Raw genomic sequence first — 23,688 nt, forward strand, 5'->3', positions numbered from 1 at the left:
GTTTTTTGTTTGTTTGTTTGTTTGTTTGTTTCAGTAGAGATTAGGTCTCACTATGTTGTCCAGGCTATAGATTTTTTAAATTATTAATACTAAAAGTAGTCAACCTGTTGCAGGCACAGTGTCACTAGCAATATATAAGAACCATTTCCTAATATTAAATATTTTACATGTGATGAGATCTGATTACAACACTTGATAAATTAGTCACATTGCAAGCTCTTAATGCATTTGTATTAACAGCCAAGTGTAGAATATATGAAGATATCCAACTTATTTCTTGATTATTTTGTGTTTGGATAGATTTTAATTTAATCTTTATGTAATTTGATGCCACTTTAAACTTGACATGAATCCAAAAAGCTTGAAAGATTCACAGTGATAGAAAATTAAAACAACTAATTGGTCAATAATAGAGACATTAAATGTGAATTTTCTTTCTTTCTTTCTTTCTTTCTTTCTTTCTTTCTTTCTTTCTTTCTTTTTTTGAGATAGGATCTCATAGGATCTCATTTTGTTGCACATCCTGAAGTGCAGTAGTGTGATAACAGCTCACTGCAGCTTCAGCCTCCTGGGCTCAAGAGATCCTCCCACCTCAGCCTCCCAAGTACCCAGGACCACAAGTATGCACCACTATGCCTGACTATTTTTTTTAAGAGACAGGTTCTCACTATGTTGCCCAGGCTGGTCTCAAACTCATGGGCTCAAGTGATCCTCCACCCATGCTGGGATTACAGGCATGAGCCATAGCACCTGGCCAATTTTTTGTTTTTATCTGAAAGTTGTATTGCCTCAAGTTTTCACCAGTTTTCTTTTTAATGTACAGAGCAAGATTTGGGAAGATCCTAATAACTTATTGTTTTGTGTTGCTTTGGAGATTTTCAGCATCTATCAGAAATCTTCATATATTTAGCAATAAGCATGTATTACTTTATCAAGAATATTCATTGTCTTACCTTTTTTCCAAGGCAGCCAAGTAACTTCACATTAAAAACAGCAGTGATCTGTTTACATGACCAAGTGCTTAAAAATAAAAAGTAAGAAAATTTTAAACCACAGCATCAATAAAAGCAAAAACAAAGTACAGTGTATTATCTCTGTATTACAGTCATTGTCTCTTGACAATTTAAAGGCTAGAGCACAACATTCTACTCCCCAGTTTGACTTTTCGCCTATCTCTATTTTTCAACATCCAATAAAAATAAGATTGATGAGAACACAAGTACACTTAGTGTTATATCTCTTACTTTCATTTCTGAGATGCCTTAATTCCAGAGAGCAGAACCTAAGCCTAGGGTTTAAAATTTACCCACACGATATAGGGCTATTATTTTCTACTACTATATATTCTTTTGTCTTTTCTGTGTTACCTGGTTCTCTTAGAATTGATAGTTGTATTGCCTTTATTTAGTATTTACAGAGAAATTTAACATTTTTGAAAGTTTTAATCTTCATTGTAACCTACTGGTCATTATATGTCTATAACTTATTATAGACTAATATTACTCACATGCAGAAAAAGAAAACTTAATCTCCATTAGAGGAAACGCTAAGTCCTTTTGTTCTGAAACTCTACTGTAGCTACTGTAGTATAGTTGATTCTCAGGGGCTCTGGAATCCTCTGTGTTGGCACAGTCTTACTAACCACGGAAGTTGGGAGCCTTCTAAGTTCAGGTTCATTGAGAAGGCTCCCTCTCTTTTTCTCTGAAAAATAAAAGTGCAGAGAAAGGAACCCTATTATAAGGATTGCTTATTTAATCTCATGACAAAATGTCAGAGCTATTCCACAAGGTTATTATTATGATTTTATTAACATTTTGGCCTAGAGGATCTTCATTGCCTTCTCTCAGACTATAATAGGGTTCTTTTCCCTCTTAGCTAAATTAATTCATAAACATTACTTCACATCAACATACTTCAACATTTAAATTTTATTGTTATTCACACAATATAAAATATAATTAATTTTTTGTTGTTATATATTTACTCAAGCAGTAGAATTTCATCCTGTAGGTCAGTTACTTTTTAGGAATTACAGTTTATTATAAGTAATTAAATTGAACATAATTACAGTCCTACAGTAATTCAAATATGATTATACCTACTTAGTCTCAAGAAATATTTGTATTTAAAAGCCACTAGAATTTTTTTATGATTTTAAAGGTCTTCTGGGGTCAAGAACATTTGAATTGTTTAGTTCTTCTACATGAATTACTCAATGGATACCTTAGTGAGGCGGGAAATTTTGAAGTACAAGTTTCTGAACCAGTACCTCAAATGTCATCTCCTGTGGAAAAGAATCAGACATTTAAAAGTGAACAAACTTCAGATGACCTACGGACAGGTCTATTTCAATATGTACAGGATGCTGGTAAGTAGCAGTAGCCTCAGTATGAGAGTGTGTGTGTGCATGTGGGTGCATTTTAAATGCATGTTGACTAAATAATAACAATCAAGATGACTTTTTAAAGTGCATTAAAATTTGCAGTACAAAAATAGTACGTTATCATTCAGTCTCTCTTAGGGGAAGTTCTTGATTTCTTTCTGTTCCAGAATATATATAAAGCCGATCAACTAGCTTCTTTATATCTTTTATTCTCATAAGTTTTTCTTCCTTTACTAAACCATGTTCCCCTTTAAAATCATACAATTAATTATATTTTTATTTGACAGAATATTTGAAATTGCCTGGGGTCTATGAAGTCTTATTTTATAATGAAACTGAAGATTGCCCAGGGATGATGTTATGGAGATACCCAGAACCTAGAGTGCTCACCCTTGTACGAATAACTCCTGTGCCTTTTAACACCACAGAGGATCCAGATATTAGCACAGCAGACCTTGGTGATGTGCTACAGGTATGTAATGACTATTCATTGTAAAATGAAAATATTGTGGGAAAGCGCTGATCATATATTAGGAAAAATGTTTGGAACATACTTACTTCTTACATTAATAGTATCAGAGAGAAATACACATCTGTGTATGTGGTATGTGTGTATCCACACACATATATAATAGGATTTTTTAAAATAAGGGAATAATGTAATCCAAACTCATGATACATGGCAATTTTCAGAGTCCTCAGTTCTACTCTCCATTTTATTGTGAGTAGATTGTAATGGGACAAGGAGGTGTCATTTAGTTCACCGCTCCTTTATCAAGTGCCTGTCATGTGTTCACACACTTCAGAGCTTCTAGAGCTGCCCCATGAAACAAAATATGCCCATGGAAGGCCAGAAATAGATGATTGTAGTTTTCATTTCCATAGCTGAAATGGTCTTGGGGCTTGAGGTAGGCTGATTTTTCTATCAAAGAAAAGGTCTAACCAGTGATCATATTCTCTAAGGTTTTGTGAAACTGTGTTGCTTGTTAATTCCCTGAGTTTAATATAAATGTCATTGTGGATATCACTATACTACCACTGTACTTACTAATATTCTACTGATAGGAATTTTTCTTAAAATTTGTTTCTTCCTTAATCTTCCGCCTATTACTAGATCACACAACCACCCACTCAAAATCTACAAGTCATTCCTAATTGCGTTCTTTCCCTACCTCCCTGCATCAAAGCCCATCAACAAGTCCTATCAGTTCTGTCTACAAATTCTCTCTGTTTCTGCTGATGCAACTTGAGTTCAAACTGCCATCTTCTGTTCCCTACTCCAGTAGCTTCCTAATTGGCCTCTATGCTTCTGTTCTTGACCACTTGGAATGCATTCTCCAAATAGCAGCTAAACTGATGTTTTTTAAATGTAGGTTATACTATATCACTTCCCTAACTTAAAACCCTGTAGTGGCTTCCTCTAATACTTAGAACAAAATTCAGATCTCTTGCTGTGGCCTGCAAGGACCTATAGTCTGGACTCTGCTCACCTCTCCAACTGGAGTTCATGCCAGTCTCTCCCTTTCTCATGATCCTTCAGCCACTCTGGCCTCCTTTTTCTCCTTGAGCAGACCACCTCTGTCACATTACCACCCTTATTCTTTGTCAGTCAGGTACCAGCTCAAATGTTGTATCCTGACTAGCCCACTACAAGTACTTCATTCTGTATTGCATTACCTTGTTTTACTTTCTTCATAGTTCTTATTGCTAGTCGGAATTATGTGTTTGTTTACTTGTGTGTGATCTTTCTACTGTTAGAAAATAAACTCCCTAGCCGGGCGCGGTGGTTCAAGCCTGTAATCCCAGCACTTTGGGAGGCTGAGACGGGCGGATCACGAGGTCAGGAGATCGAGACCATCCTGGCTAACCCGGTGAAACCCCGTCTCTACTAAAAAATACAAAAAACTAACCGGGCGAGGTGGCGGGCGCCTGTAGTCCCAGCTACTTGGGAGGCTGAGGCAGGAGAATGGTGTAAACTCGGGAGGCGGAGCTTGCAGTGAGCTGAGATCCAGCCACAGCACTCCAGCCTGGGTGACAGAGCCAGACTCCGTCTCAAAAAGAAAAGAAAAGAAAAGAAAGTCCTTATATGCCTTATATGCCTCTGATACATAGGTACACTCACCAAATTTTTGAAGTGACTGCTCTGTTTTAACAAATTACATCTATAACACAAATCAGTTACATATTAATATAAGTAGTATTACAATCTTATTTCTTATTTAATTCTTTTTTTTTTTTTTTTTGAGACGTAGTCTTGCTCTGTCACCCAGGCTGGAGTGCAGTGGAGGGATCTTGGCTCACTGCAAGCTCCACCTCCTGGGTTCACACCATTCTCCTGCCTCAGCCTCCTGAGTAGCTGGGACTACAGACACGTGCCACCACACCCAGATAATTTTTTTTTTTTTGTATTTTTAGTAGAGACAGGGTTTCACCATGTTAGCCAGGATGGTCTCAATCTCCTGACCTTGTGATCCACCCGCCTCAGTCTCCCAAAGTGCTGTGATTACAGGTGTGAGCCACCACATCTGGCCTACAATCTTATTTAATTCTTATTTAAATTCTTCATTGTAATATGTTTAGTCAGATGTTCATCTTCTGAATTGGTAACAGTGAAACGTCATCATTTCGTCAAGTGAACTACAGTGCAGAACAATCCAAATTGCCAAGATGTCAGCAGTCTCTATTTTGATTCTTAAGTTCTCCCATCTTTTTTTTGCTTATATGCCAAGGCTACTGTCTGGGTCCCTGGGACTGTTTGTTTCCCCTCCTATCAGAGTCTTATTCATGATGATATTCTCTACTGGTATTCTTGGATTCTTTTTGCTAAATGAAACAGCAATGTCTGTGAATTCTGTCTTATTAGACTTGCCTAAATGCAGAATATCTGTAGATTTTCAATCAAAATGAAAATACTCATATATTAAAGTTTTAGCTTCATGTAATGGCTAAAGGTTTATAGTTATAGCTAGATATTAACACATTTATTAACATAAGTCTAATAATTATTGGTGGTATTATGTAAATTATATTAAATAAAGCATCTAAGATAGTACATTTACTAGTGGCAGTTTTCTATCTTCTCACTGCTATTAGGAGAGTATAGTGATTAAGAGGATGAACTGTAGCCAGAATGCCTGGGTTCAAAGTCTTGCTCTGGCACTTGCAAACATCGTCACATTAGACAAGTAACAACTACTCAGGTTGGTTTTTTGTTTTACTTTTTATTCCAACAACAAAATGAGGCTAATAATAATGTGATGATTATAAGAATCAATACAATCAATATTTATAAAACTCATAGAACAGTGCCTGACACATAGCAAATGTTATATAAGTTTTGAATATTACCACTATTACAGATTCAGCAGTCTAATTCAAAAATCTGAAATCCAAAATACTCCAAAATCCAAAATTTTCTGAGTGTTAACATGATGCTCAAAGGAAATGCTTATTGGAGTATTTCAGATTTTGAATTTATGGATTAGGGATCCTCAACTAGTATGTATTTGTAAATATTCCAAAATCTGAAAAAAAAAATCTAAAATTCAAAACACTTCTGGTCCCTAGCATTTTGGATAAGGGATACTCAACCGATGTTATAATGACTGTTGTCCAAATTCCTTTCATCAAGTAGAAGCACAGGCTAGACCAAGGAGGTCTGGAGTATGATGGATAACTCTACAGACCAGCTGAAGTAATCCAGGAGATCAGAGACAGTCCCAGGGACCCAGACAGTAGCCTTGGAATATAAGCAAAACACAGCCTGGCAGGTTTCAGCAAGCAAAGAGTTGGTATCAAAAAGGTCTTGCTATGTTTCATATTTTGTTGGAGAAATGAAGATCCCATATGTGGGCAAAATTCAAAGACAGGGATGCTGGCCTAGGGAGCAAGCCAGGATTGTAGCTACCGGAAGTTAAAAAGGAGGGAGAGCTGGATCCTAGTGGTGAGAAGGAGCATACTCAGAATCTACGGCTTGGATCGAGGAGCAGAGCAAGACTGGCAGTGAGGCTGACTTGATGCCATGCTGCTGAGCTCTCAGTTCAATCCTCATATTCTCCCAACTAGGATCAGAGTTTGTCCCAGAGCTTAGAGTGGGTCTCATCTGTGGAAACAACTCTCGTGAATTGCAGTCTTAGAACCATGCAAAATACTTTGTTTCATTAGAACTTCAGTTGAGGACAGAACATATGTAACATGAATCACAAGTTCAATTTAATACAACAGCTTTCTTCTTGAGGTTCTACAATGCCAGTCCCTGATCTTGCTCTGGGGGATCCAGAGACAGATAAGACATGATCACCTCATTGAAAGCTCAATCCCTCAGCCTAGCAGGGAAGTTTCTGTGGCTGTGTGGGGTAGAAGAGTCTCTCTAATTTCATCTGTTGTCAGAATCATTCTCCTACCATATGTTATTATTTCTAGTTCTGTACTAGAGGCACAGCTAAAATCCTCAACAGCTGATCCTGAATTTCGGGGAGCTTATGAAAGGAAGGCCCTAATCAACCTGGTGTATATTATAAAATGGGTTTTGAAGTCTCAGTTGCCACTGTCCCCCCACCCCCGCCTTGTTGTAACTAACTCAGTGACCTTGGGCACACTACTGAACTTTTTGAGCTTCAGTTTCCTAAATTGAACATTGGAGTTGATGTTATCTACCTTTCACAGTTGTTGTGGAGTGTTATATCTAATACACTTTAAATAAATACCTTACACATAGTGAGCTCTTAATAAGTGCTTGTTTCCTCCCCTCCACTTTCTCTTATCACACAAATGCCTGGACCACTAAAAAAAGACTCCTAAATGGAATTCCAGCCTCCAGTATCTCTTCCCTCCAGCATGTCCTTCTAAGTTTTTACAGGAACAGATAGATTGTGTAATTCCCTGAAGAAAACCTTAAGTGGCTCTGTCACTCTGCTAGACTGACCTTGAGAGCCCTGCATAAACTGCCCCCATCCCCCAATTTTGCCTTGCAGTCCCTTAGACATGGTCTGTCCTCTATCAAACTGGCCTATCTGGCATTCCCCAAACCAACCTGTGACATCCTACTTCCTCTTCATTTGAATCCCTCCCATCTCTGCCAGCTGAATTCCTCCCCACACTTCAGAAGAGCTAAAATGCCATGTAGTCAGTGAAGCCTTTCCTAGATGCCATGTTCAAACATGATACAGCCCTCCTCTGAAATCTTGTAGCACTTCATGGTACTACTTTTATGCTATTTTTCAACATACTCCTCACACTTGAACTTACGTGTCCATATCTTGCGTCTCTCCTAGATTGTATGTCTCTAAAGGAAGAGGTTGTATCTAATTTGTCATCATGTCCTTTACAGCAGGGGCTCCCAACCCATGGCCTGTTAAGAACCAGGCCACAAAGCAGAAGGTGAGCACTGGGCAAGCATTCCCACCTGAACTCTGCCTCTCAATCTAATGAGCAGGGCCAAGATTTTCATACGAGCGCAAACCCTATTGTGAACTGCACAAGTGAGGGATCTAGGTTGTGGACTCCTTATGAGAAACTAACCAATGCCTGATCACCTGAAGTGGAACAGTTTTATCCCAGAATCATCCCCCTGCCCCTTGGTCTATGGAAAAATTGTCTTCTATGGAACTGGTCCCTGGTGCCAAAAAGACTGGGGACCACTTCTTTACAGTATCCATCGCAGTAGAGATGTTTAATAAATACATTGACTGGATAAACAAATCCATGAACTTCCATGTTCTATTTCATATCATTCTAAAATATGATATTATATATCACTATTTTATGGAACAAATGAATGTGTTTTGATTTTCTACACCAAACTATATCAGGGTGTGTTGTGTTATTCTTCGGTGGTACCATCTGCTGTACACATAATCTAATGTCATTACATTACTCAGCCTCTTTGTGATATCATTGAATAGTCTGCCAAGCTTACTTGCTCCCTTAAACAGTAGCTAGTTCCTAAATACAGAGATATATTAATCTCCTTAGGTTTAGTCCTCAAAACAGAATTGAGTTTGGATGACTTTTTCCTTCAGGACAATTTAGTTCACTTAAAAATTGACCTTATAGAGTTGACTTACAATACAGAAGCCTCAGATTTGTCTCTTTATATTCCTCATTCCATGATTGTTGATGAGATTTATAAACAAACTCCCCATATCGCTTTATGGAATTTATTTTGTAATTGTAATGAAAAATGTAAACATAAAAACATGTCTATAATAATAAATCAAACTAATCATAGGTTCTGAATAAAAACCTCAAAAACTAATGTTCCTAGAACACAAAAGCTTATTTTATGGTCAGCTTATGATTTTATCATGTGAACTTCTAAAGGTTAGTAGCATATTTAGATCTCAATAAAATTAGCATCTGTTAGGTAAAGTAATGCCACCAGCCTAGGAGTGTTGTGCAGTTTAAATGGGTCTAACTGTAAGAAATTTCTGGCACACTATATGGCACATACTAGGTTTTCCTCTCTCCTAATCCTCCTGTGTACACTGCCTGTTGAGGATTCCATTTTGGAAATGCATATGTTCCCAGATTATAAATATTCAATCCATTTTTTGGTAGTAAAATTGGTAATGGGTATTTTAATTCCTATACAGATCTGTCATGGTTCTTGGCCATTGTCACATGCCAAATGAAGATATCTAAAAGTTTATGTGAACGTATAAATGAAAATAAATATGAAAACAAGAATACCATGATAAGGGAACAGGAGCAAATTCTTAAGAGTGAAAATGCCTTTTTTAATTGAGAAAATGTTAGCCACACCTGGCTAATTTTTGTATTTTTTGTAGAGATGGGGCTTCACCATGTTGGCCAGGCTGATCTTGAACTCCCAACCTCAAGTGATGCACCCGCCTCTGCCTCTCAAAGTGCTGGGATTACAGGCATGAGCCACCAAAAATTCTATTATTTATAAGTTACCCAGTATGAAGTATTTTATTATAGCAGCATAAACTTTCTAAGACACAGAGAGAACCTAATTGCTCCAGTGGGCATTTATCATCACCTGTGTGTTTTACACCCAGCAGTGTACTAGGTACTTTACATAATACCTAATTAAATTTAATTTTATTCCATGAGGTAGACATCATTCCCATTTTACAAGTAGGAAAACTGAGGCCAAGAAAAAGTTAACTGGCTATGAATCATGAAATTTATAAGTGAGGGAGCCAAAATTTAATCCCCAGTCTGTCTGAGTTTTAGTCAAGGTTTTATAAACCTGTTTTTTTCACCTATATATAAAAAATTGAGATGATACATTAGGATGACAGTGAGCCACCTCATTGAGAAATGTGGAAAGAAGGAAAATAGAATTATCCTTTTACTTCAAATGCTAAATCATGAAATAATGAGTTAGACAAAGATATGCGAAGTAACTTTAAGTCAATAAAAAGACTCACAAACACACAAGATGGATTGGATGTTGTATTAGTCTGTTTTCACACTGCTGATAAAGACATACCCAAGACTGGCCAATTTACAAAAGAAAGAGGTTTATTGGACTTACCGTTCCACATGGCTGGGGAGGCCTCACTATCATGGCGGAAGACAAAAAGGAGCAAGTCACATCTTACATGGATGGCAGCAGGCAAAGAGAGAGCATGTGTAGAGAAACTCCTGTTTTCAAAACCATCAGATCTTGTGAGACCCATTCACTATCACAAGAATAGCACAAGAAAGACCCCCCCTAATTCATTCATCTGCCACTGGGTCTGTCCCCCTGTGTCTCTCCCACTGGGTCCCTCCCACAACACATGGGAATTATAGGAGCTACAAGATGAGATTTGGTTGGGGACACAAAACCAAACAGTATTCGGTTTTAAGATAGCTAGAGAAAAACTTTTCCTTTAGAAGGATGACTGGTCAGCTCGGGAGCCCAGGAGGGTCACAGAAGTATTTGTTGGAAGAGATCTTCCTGGCAGCAACCAAAGAAATGGTGCCTAAGAGTCTGGTTCACCTGGTAGCTAAATCCCCTTTATGGAAATGAATGTAGCAGCTGTCAAATCTCTGTGTCTAACATTCAAATCATGTTACCACCTAAACAACCTTCTAATAGTTTGGCTCCCAGTGTAGTCTGTCTACATGGAGAAAGTATATCACACACTGGTTGAGCCAACATCAGTATCCAGGCTGCTTGGCAGTTATACATCTCATGGTAACTTAATAACATAACTTGGCATTTGGTTTATATGTCAGTCTCTAGTGAACTTTGTTAGCATGAGTCAGCATTCCTAAGTCTAGTCAGTGCTAGAATACCACTGAAATTTTCTGAGACTTCAGGACCAATGGCTAGATCTTCAATGATGGTGAATCCATCACATTAAATGCCCTCTTCTGGCTACCTGCCCCTCCCAGCAGGTTGGCCTTTCTCTGATGACATCTCTGTTCGATATGTCACAAACCTTTTCAAACAAATGTCTATTCTCACTACCTTAAGAGTTCTGAGGAATGGGGATAATGTGTGTGGAGCATTTAGCATAATGCCTTACATAGTTGAAGATCCAATCAATTATTATGACACATAATAAATGGTAGCTGTTATCATCATTATCTTCTTCCTCCTATCAATTGATCAAAGAATCTGGATTCTAATGTGTTAGACCAAGAAAACCCTGTTTTCTGAGAAGGATGTTTTTGTGTTTATAGTCTGTTAATGTCGTAATAATTGTTAGGGATTCTGGCCCTGTGTGTGATTGATGAATGGAATGCTTTCATTGAGAGCAACTGCTGTGAGAGACTGTCTTCCCCACAGTTATGGTTAGTGGACTCTGGTAGTATGTCGACTATTGTTCTCTAGGTTGCAGGTAGCAGAAACCCCACTGAAGTAAGCTTAAGCTAAAACTAGAGAGGGGTTAATATCAAGATACAGTGGGGAGTCCTGGAAACAATTGCAAATTACAGCCGGGCCTCTGGAAGAACTGGGGCCAAGAAAGGAAGATAGGAGCCCAAGGGAATATTCACTCGCTATCGCTTTTTCTCTGCTTCTTTCCCCATATATGCTTTATTCTTCCCTTTCAACAGACTAGCTTTTTTTCTCCCTTTCTTCTTGGGCCACCCAGTAGTTTCCCCACAGCTTCCAGAGCTCCAAAAGTCACATTTACAAGTCCAGCCTCCATTTCAGATCCACATTCCTAATTGACCAAGTTTGGTATCAGGTGCTGTTGGCCCAGTCAACTTTGGTCATGGGGAGAGCCACATTTTACCAACATGGCTATGAATTGGGTCATTGTGAACTTTACAGAGATCCCCTAGAGGATCTATTTTATGTCACATCTCTCTTACTGCTTTTGCTTTCCACCCTGGCTAGATTGGCTAAACTCATGGTTTGTGCTGACCTCTCACTAACAAAAATTGACTCCATTTTGCTATGGTTTTTCCAGCTTTTCCCTTTGCAAATATCTGGAAAAGCCATTTTGCTCTGCACATCAAAGGCTATCTGCATCTGGAGAAAAGCCTCACACCATTTTTAAATCCCACCACTATCTTCCCCTAGTCTCCTCTCAAAATGTAGGTTAGACAAGGTCCTTGGTCTTACAGACACACATGAGATAATTTCTTATCTCTAGTGTGCTTAAGATCAATACCTTTCTTGACCAGTGCTTGCTTTTTAATGTAATGACTATGTAATACATTGGCAACTTCACAGATTCTATAAATAGTCTTCCAGTTCTAATGAAGTATGAGAGCTTAACATATAAAGTAATTTTCTGTTTTTGAAATTGAGTTTACAATGTAATGTTTAATGTCTGTAGCTTGATGGTGATTTCATTGTGTTGAATTTTCTAATAATATTTTATCTACTACTTGTCCACAGACTGAACTAAAGCTTCATTAAATCTTATAGTTGTGTGGGTTTTCTGTCTTTTTCTTAATTACATGGAAAATGTTCTGAGTCAGATAGTAATAGTCAGTATTATCCAATCAAGTGAAACTAGACTTTTGCTGCTTTAAATTTGACTTTACAAGCTTCCTGTAATTTTGAAGCACATGAACCTGTTAGGCAAAGGTTATGATATTAGCACATGAAGGCACTACAAAAAGAGAATCCTTCTGAGAGTTATTTGCAATTGAATATAATTTGCCTCTTCCACACATAGCTTAAAAAAGAATAAAAGGAAGTGTTTTTGGTGTTTCTTTTCAGCTGGGTTGGGCGGTTCACTTATAGCTGCACATATGTTCCCAGAATCCTGAGCCTTTTTATTTTATAAGCACCTCCTGCCCACTGGCAGCTGTACTAATGTGTCCCAGAAGGCTTTGCTCCTATCCATCATCTTTAGGAGGGATGCTCAAAGCCAGATATGAAATTCATTGTTGTTGAAATGCAGAAAGGAAAAAAAAAAGCCTTGGGGGCTTTCGGGAAGTAGGAGGCTGAGCCAGACTCTTAGGAAATAAAGGAAAGGAACAAGTCCTGTGTACCCAGTGGACACAATAGTAAATGTTTTTGAATGATGGGTAACGGTGCTGGATCAACTGCTAAGTGTTTTGCATCCAGAAGCTATTGCCTCCTTTTTTTAGACAAAGAAAAATCTAAAATAGAGTATTCCCTGAATATACTTTTAATCATTCTGTCTTCATAGTGTTATAAAAGTATGAAAAAAAGATCTTGGAATACATTAAAAAGAGCCCTGCCTGATAATTTTGAGGTTAACTCACTAAATACAGATGAAAGGACCTGGGCTAAACGCTGAGAGAGAGACACAAAAGTGGAGAGGGCTCTAGCTCTTCTCTCAAAGTACCTGTAGACTTTTAGGAGGGACAAGTACATAAAACATGACAGGGCAGAACATGTGACATGTCACACAAAAGCCACAGAGAATCTGCCTTTTTAAACAAAGCTTATGTCTGAATGGAGACATCAAGACAAGGCTTCATGAAGGAGATGGTTACTGAGTTGATCCTTGAAGGATGAAGAGGATTAAAACTGAAAAAAAATGGAGTGAAGGTGTATGTAAAGAAGAACTCAGTGAGCAAAATTTCAGAACTGGGTAGAGAGGGCAGAACATATTTCTGGGAAGTGGCAAATCTGGTTTGACTAGCACAGGTTAGACAAGTATGGGGTTAGCGGAAGAGTGATAGGCTACAGATGTGGCTTCTTAATCTCCATTGATTCCATGGAGGGAAAAGAGAGGGAAATTCATTTATTGAGCACCTAGTATGTACCAAGCACCAAACTTGTCATTTTATATGTAATATCCCTTCTATCTTCCCTCTAACCCTGTATGTACCATTATCTTCACTCTAACCCTCTGTGGTATGTACTGTTTAGAGCTAAGGTAAATCAGGTCCTGAGAAAAATAATTTTCCCAAGATCATAAAGCAAGTTAAGGGAGTAAAACCAGGACTCAAATCTTAGTTTGTATGACTTCATAATTCTTTCTTCTTTGTTGTGCTACCTTGACTACATTTAGAGTGTGGGGTTTACATTTCATTTGATAGGCATTGGAGAATCACTGGCAGTCCAGAGCTTTGGAAACATTGGTAGTCTTGTGGAGGTGGAATGGGGTCAGGAGAGACCAGAATAAGAAGACCTGGTAAGGCTCTTAGAGAGATGAGAGGCTGCAACCTGAAGGGAGTAGTGGGGAAGGAGAAAAAGAAATGAGTGCAAGAGAGGTCGTAGAGTAGAAATCTATGTTCTTGACAACTAATACGGTAATTTAATGAGGAAGTAAGAGAAGTCAAGGTGATTGCAAGATTTAAGCTCAGTGGGATGTATGGCAAAAGCATTTACACAATTTTGGAAATAAAGAGGAGTGCCTGCTATGCTAGGCACTATTCACTTTGTGAAGTGCTTTACACACATTCTGTCTAAGCTGAAATCAACCCTGCAGAGAGAGTGTCGCTATCCCCCTAATACAATGAGGAAGCTGAGGATCTGAAAAGTTAAATGGGGGACCTCCTGTCACTGAGCAGTACATGAATTAACATGAGATTTAACATACAATTTCAGAAAGTTTATAGACCCCTCTATAAGCCGTGTCTGAGTCTCTTGTGAAGAATCACAAGAACATAATAGACGCTGCTGGGGCTTTTCAGCTCTGTCAATTAGGATTAGATTCAGATATGAAAGACAGAAAATATACAATACCAGTAGCTTAGGTAAAATAGAAGTTTATTTCCTATCACACATGGGAACAGTCTGGAGGTTAGCGATCTAGGACTGCAAATGTCTCTACAAAGTCATGAGGACCCATCTTCCTGCCGTATGCTGTTCTGCCATCCCCAGCACTTGGTTTTCCTTCATGGTCTAGAATGGCTGTACAGGCTTCAGGCATCTTGTTTCTACTCCAGCCATAGGAAGAGGAAAGGACCAAAACAGAGCATGCCTCTTCCCTTTATGGATATGCCTTGGAACCCACACACTGTACTGCTGTGCTGCCAATATCCCAGAGCCCAGAATTGTGTCACATGGCCACACCAAGTTAAAAGGGAAATGGGCTCATTTGCAGAGGAAGAAGGAAAGAGGAGATAGTGGGAGACAACATCGGCCCTGCTGGCATCACAGCCATAATACCAAGCAACTGTCCACAGTCTCTCCACCCACCAAGTAACCCGTGTCTCGTCTTACCTGATTGTGAGTTTCTTTATCTAGTCTATGGTGCAGTAAGAAAACTCACTTTCTAGTTCATTAACGAAAGGTCTGCCAAGGCAGAATTTGTAGAGAACACTTAAGAAGCAAATAGGATTTTCGAAACAAAAAATAATAATGAATAGTTTGAAATGCTAGCATTCCTTGCCCTTCAAAAAAGTAAGAGGTGGGGAAGGAATCTGTCAGTAAGACGTGCTTTTAAAGTAAATGGAAAACATTTGCAAACTGAAAGAATACTGAAGTCATTTTTATCCTGTCACTTTATTTGGTGGTAGAAATTTTATTAGCCTATTCCTCTTTTCCTATTAAATACTCTCACATTTAAAAGGGGGAGGGCAGCATATCTCAAAATGAAGAACTGTGCTCAGCAATCAGTGTGTTTGATGTTCACTGCTCAGTATTAAAAATGTTTGGGGTGTAAAAAATGAAAGAATAGTAAATATGAATTGATGGTCTGTGACCACTTTTTATGACTTGGTCTCTGCCAAATAGCAGTATTTGCCTCCTATGAGATTCACAATAAAAACCATTATCCATTAAGCATAGATCATTTCTTGAGAGCTACATTGTTGAAGAGAACAGCAAACAGAAGAAAAAAGGGAAGTACAGAAAAGCAATGTTGTCCAGCTGTTAAGAGCACAAATTCTGGAGCTAAAGTCTCTGGGTCCAAATCCAAGGTCAGCTGGTGATCTTGGGCAAGTTATGTAAAGTAACTTCTTAGTACTTCAGCTTTCACATCTGCAAATTAGGGATAATCGTAGCTCATGCCTCGTTCAGTTGTTAGGAGGAATAAATGACTGTTGGATGTAAAAAACATGTAGAACGGTGTCTAGCACATAGTTAGTGCTGAATAAATGTTAGCAATTATTATGTTCTGCTAAGGGCTTATCATCTCCAGGTGCTAATTTGTCTCTTTTTCTGCCCTAGATTTGAATCTTGGAGGCAATCTGAGTTTTGATTGCAAGCTACAATTTCTTTACCTCTTTATCCTTTAAAGATATTAGAAAAAATTTATTTTTGTCAAGCACACATGGCTTCCAATTTTTAAAATTCAATGCCTAGTTAAAAAAATAATGAAACTTTATTACCTTAGATGTTTTCTAGAAACATTTTTAAATGCTACATCAAAGTTAAAGGTCTTGGTTCTCTTATGCTTTTTAGCAGCAACCTTTTTAGCAGCTCTATTGAGATATAATTCACACATCATACAATTCCCTAATTTAAAGAGTATAATTCAGTGATTTTAATATATTCATGGAGTTGTGAAGTCCTCACTAGAATCAATTTTGGAATATTTTTATCACCTCTAAAAGAAACCTAGGACTCTTTAGCATTACCTCCTGGTCTCCCCAACCCCCAGCCCTAAGTAATCACGAATCTACTTTATATCTGCCTATTCTGGACATTTCACATAAGTGGAATCATATAAATATAGCTTTTTTTCTGACTGGCTTCTGTCATTTAGCAGGTTATTTTCACAGTTTATCCATGTTGTATCATGTATCTGTATTTCATTCCTTTTTGTTGCCAAATGATATTGCTTTATATGGATATACCACATTTTGCTTATCCATTCATCAGCTGATGGGCATTTGAGTATTGGTACTTTTTGAATCCGTATTTACTTTACTTAGACTCTGTCGTGTCCAACAAACTTGAGGGGAAGACCGAAAGATGATGATGAGGATTAATCATATTTACAAGGTACTCTTAATGTACATTTTCTCAAAAAGCTTAAAATCTAAGCTTCATGAAACAAATAGATTGGCAATAATTACCTAGCAAAATACAGTAAGCATTATAACTAAAGGCAGGGATGGGAGTTAATATAATAGAAGATGGGTGTGAAAAGTAGACTTAAAGCATGATAGTGGAGGGTCTTTAAAAAGTGCTTGCTGAGACACTTGGGCTTTATTCCATAAATAAACACTTTATTCTGTGAAGGTAGCCATTAGGGCTATTGAGCTGAGCAATGACCATGACCAATTACAGAGGAAAGAATGAATCAGGACATATTATATATTGGAGGCATAGAGAACTGTTTAGAGCACATTGTAATTATTCGCAAGTAATAGGAATAGCAGTTGGAATGGGAAGGAGGAAATGAATGTAAGATGGAGACATCTAGAGGCAGAATAAACAGATTTCAATACCTGGATGTGTATGGTAATGGGAAGGGAAAATTAAAAATGACCCTATTCTATTCTATTCTAGATGACTAGATGGATGGAACACCATTAATGGGGACTGGAAATGTCAGAGAAAAGTGGAGCAGCCAGGAGTATGGAAGAGATAATAGGTTCTACACTGGACAGTTACAATTTAAGGTTTTGGAGGAATAATCATAGTAAATGCCACTAGAAGTTTGGACATGTGGGCTGATAATTCAGAGAAGAGGGAGACTTATTTAAGAAATGGTTTGGGGAATTATCTTCATGGAAGTGAAAACTGAAACCAAGAAAGCAAAATAGAAGTCACACTCAGAGAAAGTAAAGAGTTCAAAGACTAGAGAGATGAGGATAGAACCATGAAAAAACTCACTGTCTCTAGTAAATAAGTAGTAGATGAGAAATTTTAATGGGTTGAACAGTTTCCCCTCCCAAATTCACTTCTACCTGGAACCTCAGAGTGTGACTTTATTTGGAAGTAGGGTTTTTGCAGATGTAATTATGATGAGGTCAGAGTGGATTAGAGTGGGCTGTAATCCAATAAGCAGTATCCTTTATAAGACAAAGGAAATTTGGACAGAGATACAGACACACAGAGGGGAAGACCATGTGCAGAGGGAGGCAGAGATTGGAATGTCGCAACTACAAGCCAAGGAACGCCCAGGATTGCTGGGAACCACCAGAAACTAGAAGGAGGCAAGGAAGAAGTCTTCTCTATTGCCTTCAGAGGGAATATGGCCCTACTGACACGTCAGTTTCAGACTTCTAACCTCCAGAACTGCCAGAAAATGAATCTCTTGTTTTAAGCCAGTAAGTATGTGATAATATTTCACGGAAGCCCTAGGAAACTAATACAGGAATCAACAGAGGAGTGGTCAAAAAGGAAGGCCATGGAGGCAACAGTGTCAGGAAAGCCCAGGCATAGTGAAAATCTCAGGAAGTTTACAGAGCTCAGGGGTATCACGTCTGCAGAAAGAGTATATTATGGACTAGGGGGTGGAAAAAGCTGTGAATTTGACAACTTCCAGATCACCACTGACTTGAAGAGATCAATTTTAGTTGCCAGAGCACCATGTAGAGCTCTTTGAGTAGCCCATGTCCCTCTTGTGTTCTCTGTACTTGGGTCACAGTGGGCTTACTTGTTTGAAATCCTCAATACACTGTTAAATAGCAGTAGAGGCCGTGTCTTTTGCTTTATACCAATGTCTCCCTGTTTAGAGACTGGAACGTAGCAATTGCTCAGTATGTGTGGAAAGGATTGAAGGATGGAGAGAAGAAGTGAGGAACTAGAAAGGTATGAATTTAGTTTACAGTTGATTTTAGGACATGGAGGGGGTTGTTTTTAGGAGGGCTTATAGGTAGAGACTTGAGTGCTAAGATTCTCTCCTTAGAGACAGGAGAAATTAGAGGTAAAAATAACAGTTTAGGCCCGGCGAGGTGGCTCATGCCTGTAATCTCAGCACTTTGGGAGGCTAAGATGGGTGGATCATTTGAGGTCAGGAGTTCAAGACCAGCCTGGTCAACATGGTGAAACCCCGTCTCTGCTAAAAATACAAAAAAGTTAACTGGGTGTGGTGGTACACGCCTGTAGTCCCAGCTACTCGGGAGGCTGAGGCAGGAGAATCGCTTGAACTCAGGAGGCGGAGGTTGCAGTGAGCTGGACCATGCCACTGCTCTCCGGTCTAGGCCACACAGCGAGACTCTGACTCCAAACAAACAAACAAACAACAACAAAAATCAGTTTAAAAGAAGAAAAAAAAATAGTGAGGTGACAAGGTTTGGGCTATATTCATGTGCTATTGTACTGTAGCCCACAAACCTTGAAACAAACTTGGAAAAAAACCCTAAGATTTCAGGACTGAAGGATGTAGTTTTTTACTTATTTTTATATTTTTGCTTCCATGTGTTTTCTTATCTAGTGTCAGACATTGTGCTGAGAGCTTTATGTAATAATCTCATTCAGTCCTCATACTACAAAAACTTATTCTTATTTTATAAAAACTGTTACCATTCTTATTTTACAGATGAGAAAACTAAGCCCAGAGAGGTTAAATAATTTTCCCAAGGGCATTCCAATGGTAAATAGCAAAGCTGAGATTCTATCAGGCATTCTGATTATTGAACCTATACTCTTAACTACAGGGATGGATATATACTTGTAGTTTAATGAAAAATTCTGTCCTATTGAATTTGAAGTGTTTCAGGAAAGCCTTTGAAGATGTCCTTCTTAAAATACACTTCCACATATGATCAGTGTTTCTTAAATTTTTCCAGTCTATAGATGGGGTGATAGGGTCCCAAAGCAGCAGCCTCCCCCAACAAGCATAATGTTTTTGAAATCACCTCTTGTTTTCCATCCAAATTCTGTATTTTACTCTACTATGCATTTTTATTAGTTTTACTATTATAAAATAATATTCTAATTTCTATTTCATTACCTATACTGTTAATTGAGAGATCCTCTTGCATTTATAAAATTAAACCAAAAGCATGTATCAGACAATTTTCTCTACCTTGTTGCTACAATATTTTGAAAACCTAGACTTATACAAATAAGTAATTACAGATGACAACCATTTTTTTTCACTGCTTTATCAGCCACATAGTGGTGAATCACTGAGAAGAGATATTCAGAATGCTGCCAAAGCAGCTAAATCACATGCTGGTTTTAGGCTACTATTGGAAGGAATTTGGTAAGTGTGTTTTCTTGTTAACAGTTCTCTTATATCATATATTGTACTAGAATAGTTGCTTATTCAACATATGATGTAGGAGACAGCCTCTTTTAACTATCTCAAGGAAATACCCACCAAAGGGCATTTCTAGTGAAGAGCGATGACTAATGTGGTTGTGCTCTACTTTGGGGAGTCTCACTATATATAAGCTGAACGCCAATTTTCAAAGGACTTGTTATTTTTTTGTTGTTGTTGTTATTATACTTTAAGTTCTAGGGTACATGTGCACAATGTGCAGGTTTGTTACATATGTATACATATGCCATGCTGGTGTGCTGCACCCACTAACTCGTCATTTACATTAGGTAGATCTCCTAATGCTATCCCTCCCTGCCCTCCCCACAATAGGCCCCGGTGTGTGATGTTCCCCTTCCTGTGTCCAAGTGTTCTCATTGTTCAATTCCCACCTATGAGTGAGAACATGCGGTGTTTGGTTTTCTGTTCTTGCGATAGTTTGCTGAGAATGATGGTTTCCAGCTGCATCCATGTCGCTACAAAGGACACAAACTCATCCTTTTTTATGGCTGCATAGTATTCCATGGTGTATATGTGCCACATTTTCTTAATCCAGTCTGTCACTGATGGACATTCGGGTTGATTCCAAGTCTTTGCTATTGTGAATAGTGCTGCAATAAACATACGTGTGCATGTGTCTTTATAGCAGCATGATTTATAATCCTTTGGGTATATCCCCAGTAATGGGATGGCTGGGTCAAATGGTATTTCTAGTTCTAGATCCTTGAGGAATCGCCATACTGTTTTCCACAATGGTTGAACTAGTTTACAGTCCCACCAACAGTGTAAAAGTGTTCCTATTTCTCCACATCCTCTCCAGCACCTGTTTCCTGATTTTTTAATGATCACCATTCTAACTGGTGTGAGATGGTATCTCACTGTGGTTTTGATTTGCATTTCTCTGATGGCGAGTGATAATGAGCATTTTTTCATGTGTCTGTTAGCTGTATGAATGTCTTCTTTTGAGAAGTGTCTGTTCATATCCTTTGCCCACTTTTTGATGGGGTTGTTTGTTTTTTTCTTGTAAATTTGTTTGAGTTCTTTGTAGGTTCTGGATATTAGCCCTTTGTCTGATGAGTAGATTGTAAAAATTTTCTCCCATTCTGTAGATTGCCTGTTCACTCTGATGGTAGTTTCTTTTGCTGTGCAGAAGCTCTTTAGTTTAATTAGATCCCAACAACTAGCTCTCTTAACACAGCTCTCAGACTTCATTTTATTGCAGTGATCTTGAAACACATAAGAGTACATTCACAGTTTTATCTTATATTTGTTGATTGAAAATTATTCAGCATTGTAGAAATATTTGCTAAGCCAACTTTAAACCGTTTTTCAAAAATAGACGATGATTTCATTAATCTTACATATATTTTAAACCCTTTATCATGACATCTTTTTTGTTTTTAATTCTCTATGAGGAAAAGTCATTTCAACCCAAATTCCAAACACCAACTATCTTTTTCTCTTTAGCTAAATTATAGTATATCTGTATAATATAGCAAGCTTTCAGAGTTCCTTTCTACTTCATTAAAAATTATCTTAAAAGATGGGTACTCAAATTACTAAGTTTTTTCTCTTTCTTAAAACATTCTTTTGAACACATTAAGAAAATTCAGAGCTTAGCCTTGATGTAAGCTACTTCTGTTGATCTTTTATTCAGAATAAAATATGGTCTTGAAGAATCAACGTTTTCACAGTTTATCCTATTGTAGATTTGACTCCTTCTATACATACAACCTTATATTTTTTTCCAGGCAGTATCTTTATCTCTTTAAAGTCTATATACCATGTTGAAAATCTTCACCAGTTATTTTACCATTGAGTATAAAATATACCTTCATAAATACCATCATATTAATACCATCAACATAGACCAATAAAATAAACAACTTACTAATGTTTAGTGCTAGTGCTATCATCTAGTGGTAAGTTAAAGAACCTGTCTATCATACAGTTTTTTCAAGTATGTATTTTGAATACATTAAAATATATCATTTGATAGCATATAATAGGCATGGCACTGTTTTTTTTTTAGCTTTTAGGCTGCCTCTTTTTTATTTTTTCTGTTTTTCTAAGTTATGTGGATTTAGTTTGATCAAAATTATTTCTCTCATATAAACTCTACCTTCCAAAGTGATTCATAAACTGATCTTGAAGAACTTCAAGTTATTTTTTGGAAGTTTCTTGTTTTATATGTGTCCTATTTTATTCTTCAAACTGAGACTTCTATCATTCAATCAATTTTAGTTGAAAAAAATTTGATGATTTCCCTGAAAAAATTTTTCTATTGTGAAAAATTTCAAATACAGTAGTCTCCCTTTATCCATGGTTTCACTTTCTACAGTTTTTTTTTGCCATAGGTGAGTACAGTACAGTAAGATATTTTGAGAGAGAGACCATATTAACGTAACTTTTATTATAGTGTTATATTAATCTTTTACTGAGCATAATTTATAAATTAAACTTTATCATAGGTATGCATGTATAGAAAAGAACATATATAGTGTGTATATACATAGAGAGAGAGTTCAATCCTATCTGCAGTTTCAGGCATCCACTGGGGGTCTTGGAATGTATCCCTCATGGATAAGGGAGGACTACTCTATATAGAAGTAGAGAGATTAGTATAATAAACTCTGAGTCTGACCCATCTTTAGTAATTATCAGTATCCTGTTGTCCTTGTTACATCTATTCTCTACTTTTTGTTGATGTTGTTATTGTTTTTCTGGAATATTTTAAAGGAAGTCTCAGCTGTATCATTTTACCCACATTATCAGAGCCAACAAAAATTAACAATAATTTCTTAATATCATATTATACTCAGTCTATATTTTTCCCCTGTTGTCTCACAAATCTGTGTTTAGATTTGGTTTATTTGAATTAGGATCCCACTGAGGTCCACACATTATATTAGTTGATATGTTTCTTAAGTCTCATTTAATCTATAAGAATCCCCTTTTATCCCCCTTATGCCGTTTACTTATTGAAGAAATTGGATTATTTGGCCTGTAAATTTTCCCACTTTCTGGATTGTGGCCCACCCTGTCTTTATAGTATTGTTTAACATGTTTCTCTGTCCCCCATATTTTCTGTAATCTAGTCACCTTACAGAAGTTTGATTAGATTTGAATTGGATTTTTTGGAAAGAACACTTCTCAGTTGATAGAAGAATATTCCTCCTACTGCATCACAACAAGAGGCAAGAGATGTCTGCTTATTTCACTTTCAGCAATGTTAAAATTGATCAGGTAGTATTAGTCAGGCCCATCATTATAAAGTCCCCCATGAATCTTTTACACGTGGTTTTAGCATCCATTGATGTGTACTATGGTTTGTCAGCAATTTCCCCAATCCACAGAATTTAAATTCATTTAAATTCCTCCACTAGGAGGGAGGAGGCATCCTGCATTTGTTGAGCAAGTCCTGTGTGCCAAAAATTCTGCTTAACAGTTTGCCTACATTCTGTGCTTTGCTCTTCCCAAATCTTGCACATTCCATACATCACAATAATTTAATAGGAAAGAAAACTGTGAATAGAGAGATTAATCTGTTCAAGATCATGTATCTAGTAAGTGAGCCCAGTTCTGCAGGTTTGTTTTTATGAAAAATTAACCTGGAAAATATTAATTCTCATTTATATGTAGAAATGGGTAAAATAGATTAAAAGTAAACACCAAACTGAATGGAATCAACAACATCTGTAGCATTTGTTTTATTATCAATAAAGCAATGCTAATATTATACATGCTTAGTACTTCCCTTGCCCCAATTCTGGACCATTGGAGCCCGGCAAATAATTTATTTCA

At 37.4% G+C, this 23,688-nt stretch overlaps 1 protein-coding gene across 22 annotated transcripts in view; it reads left to right on the forward strand.

The window, feature by feature from the left end:
• VPS13B (vacuolar protein sorting 13 homolog B) overlaps window positions 1–23,688 on the forward strand; it is an 856,590-nt gene that overhangs the window by 701,272 nt on the left and 131,630 nt on the right. For 21 of the 22 annotated variants that reach the window (XR_013397363.1, XM_077943895.1, XM_077943898.1 and 18 more), the window contains exons 38-39: window positions 2,161–2,368; window positions 2,671–2,855. Coding sequence is in view for 21 of the 22 variants with exons in the window: in XM_077943895.1 (XP_077800021.1) it covers window positions 2,161–2,368; window positions 2,671–2,855 (393 nt within the window). In the remaining variant the exon portion in view is untranslated. Of the gene's footprint in view, window positions 1–2,160; window positions 2,369–2,670; window positions 2,856–7,712; window positions 7,884–23,688 lie in introns of those variants that run through there. The other variant, XM_077943906.1, reaches the window with a different exon arrangement.

Source organism: Macaca mulatta, chromosome 8 (genome assembly GCF_049350105.2).
Source record: "Macaca mulatta isolate MMU2019108-1 chromosome 8, T2T-MMU8v2.0, whole genome shotgun sequence".
Classification (NCBI taxonomy): Eukaryota; Metazoa; Chordata; class Mammalia; order Primates; family Cercopithecidae; genus Macaca; species Macaca mulatta.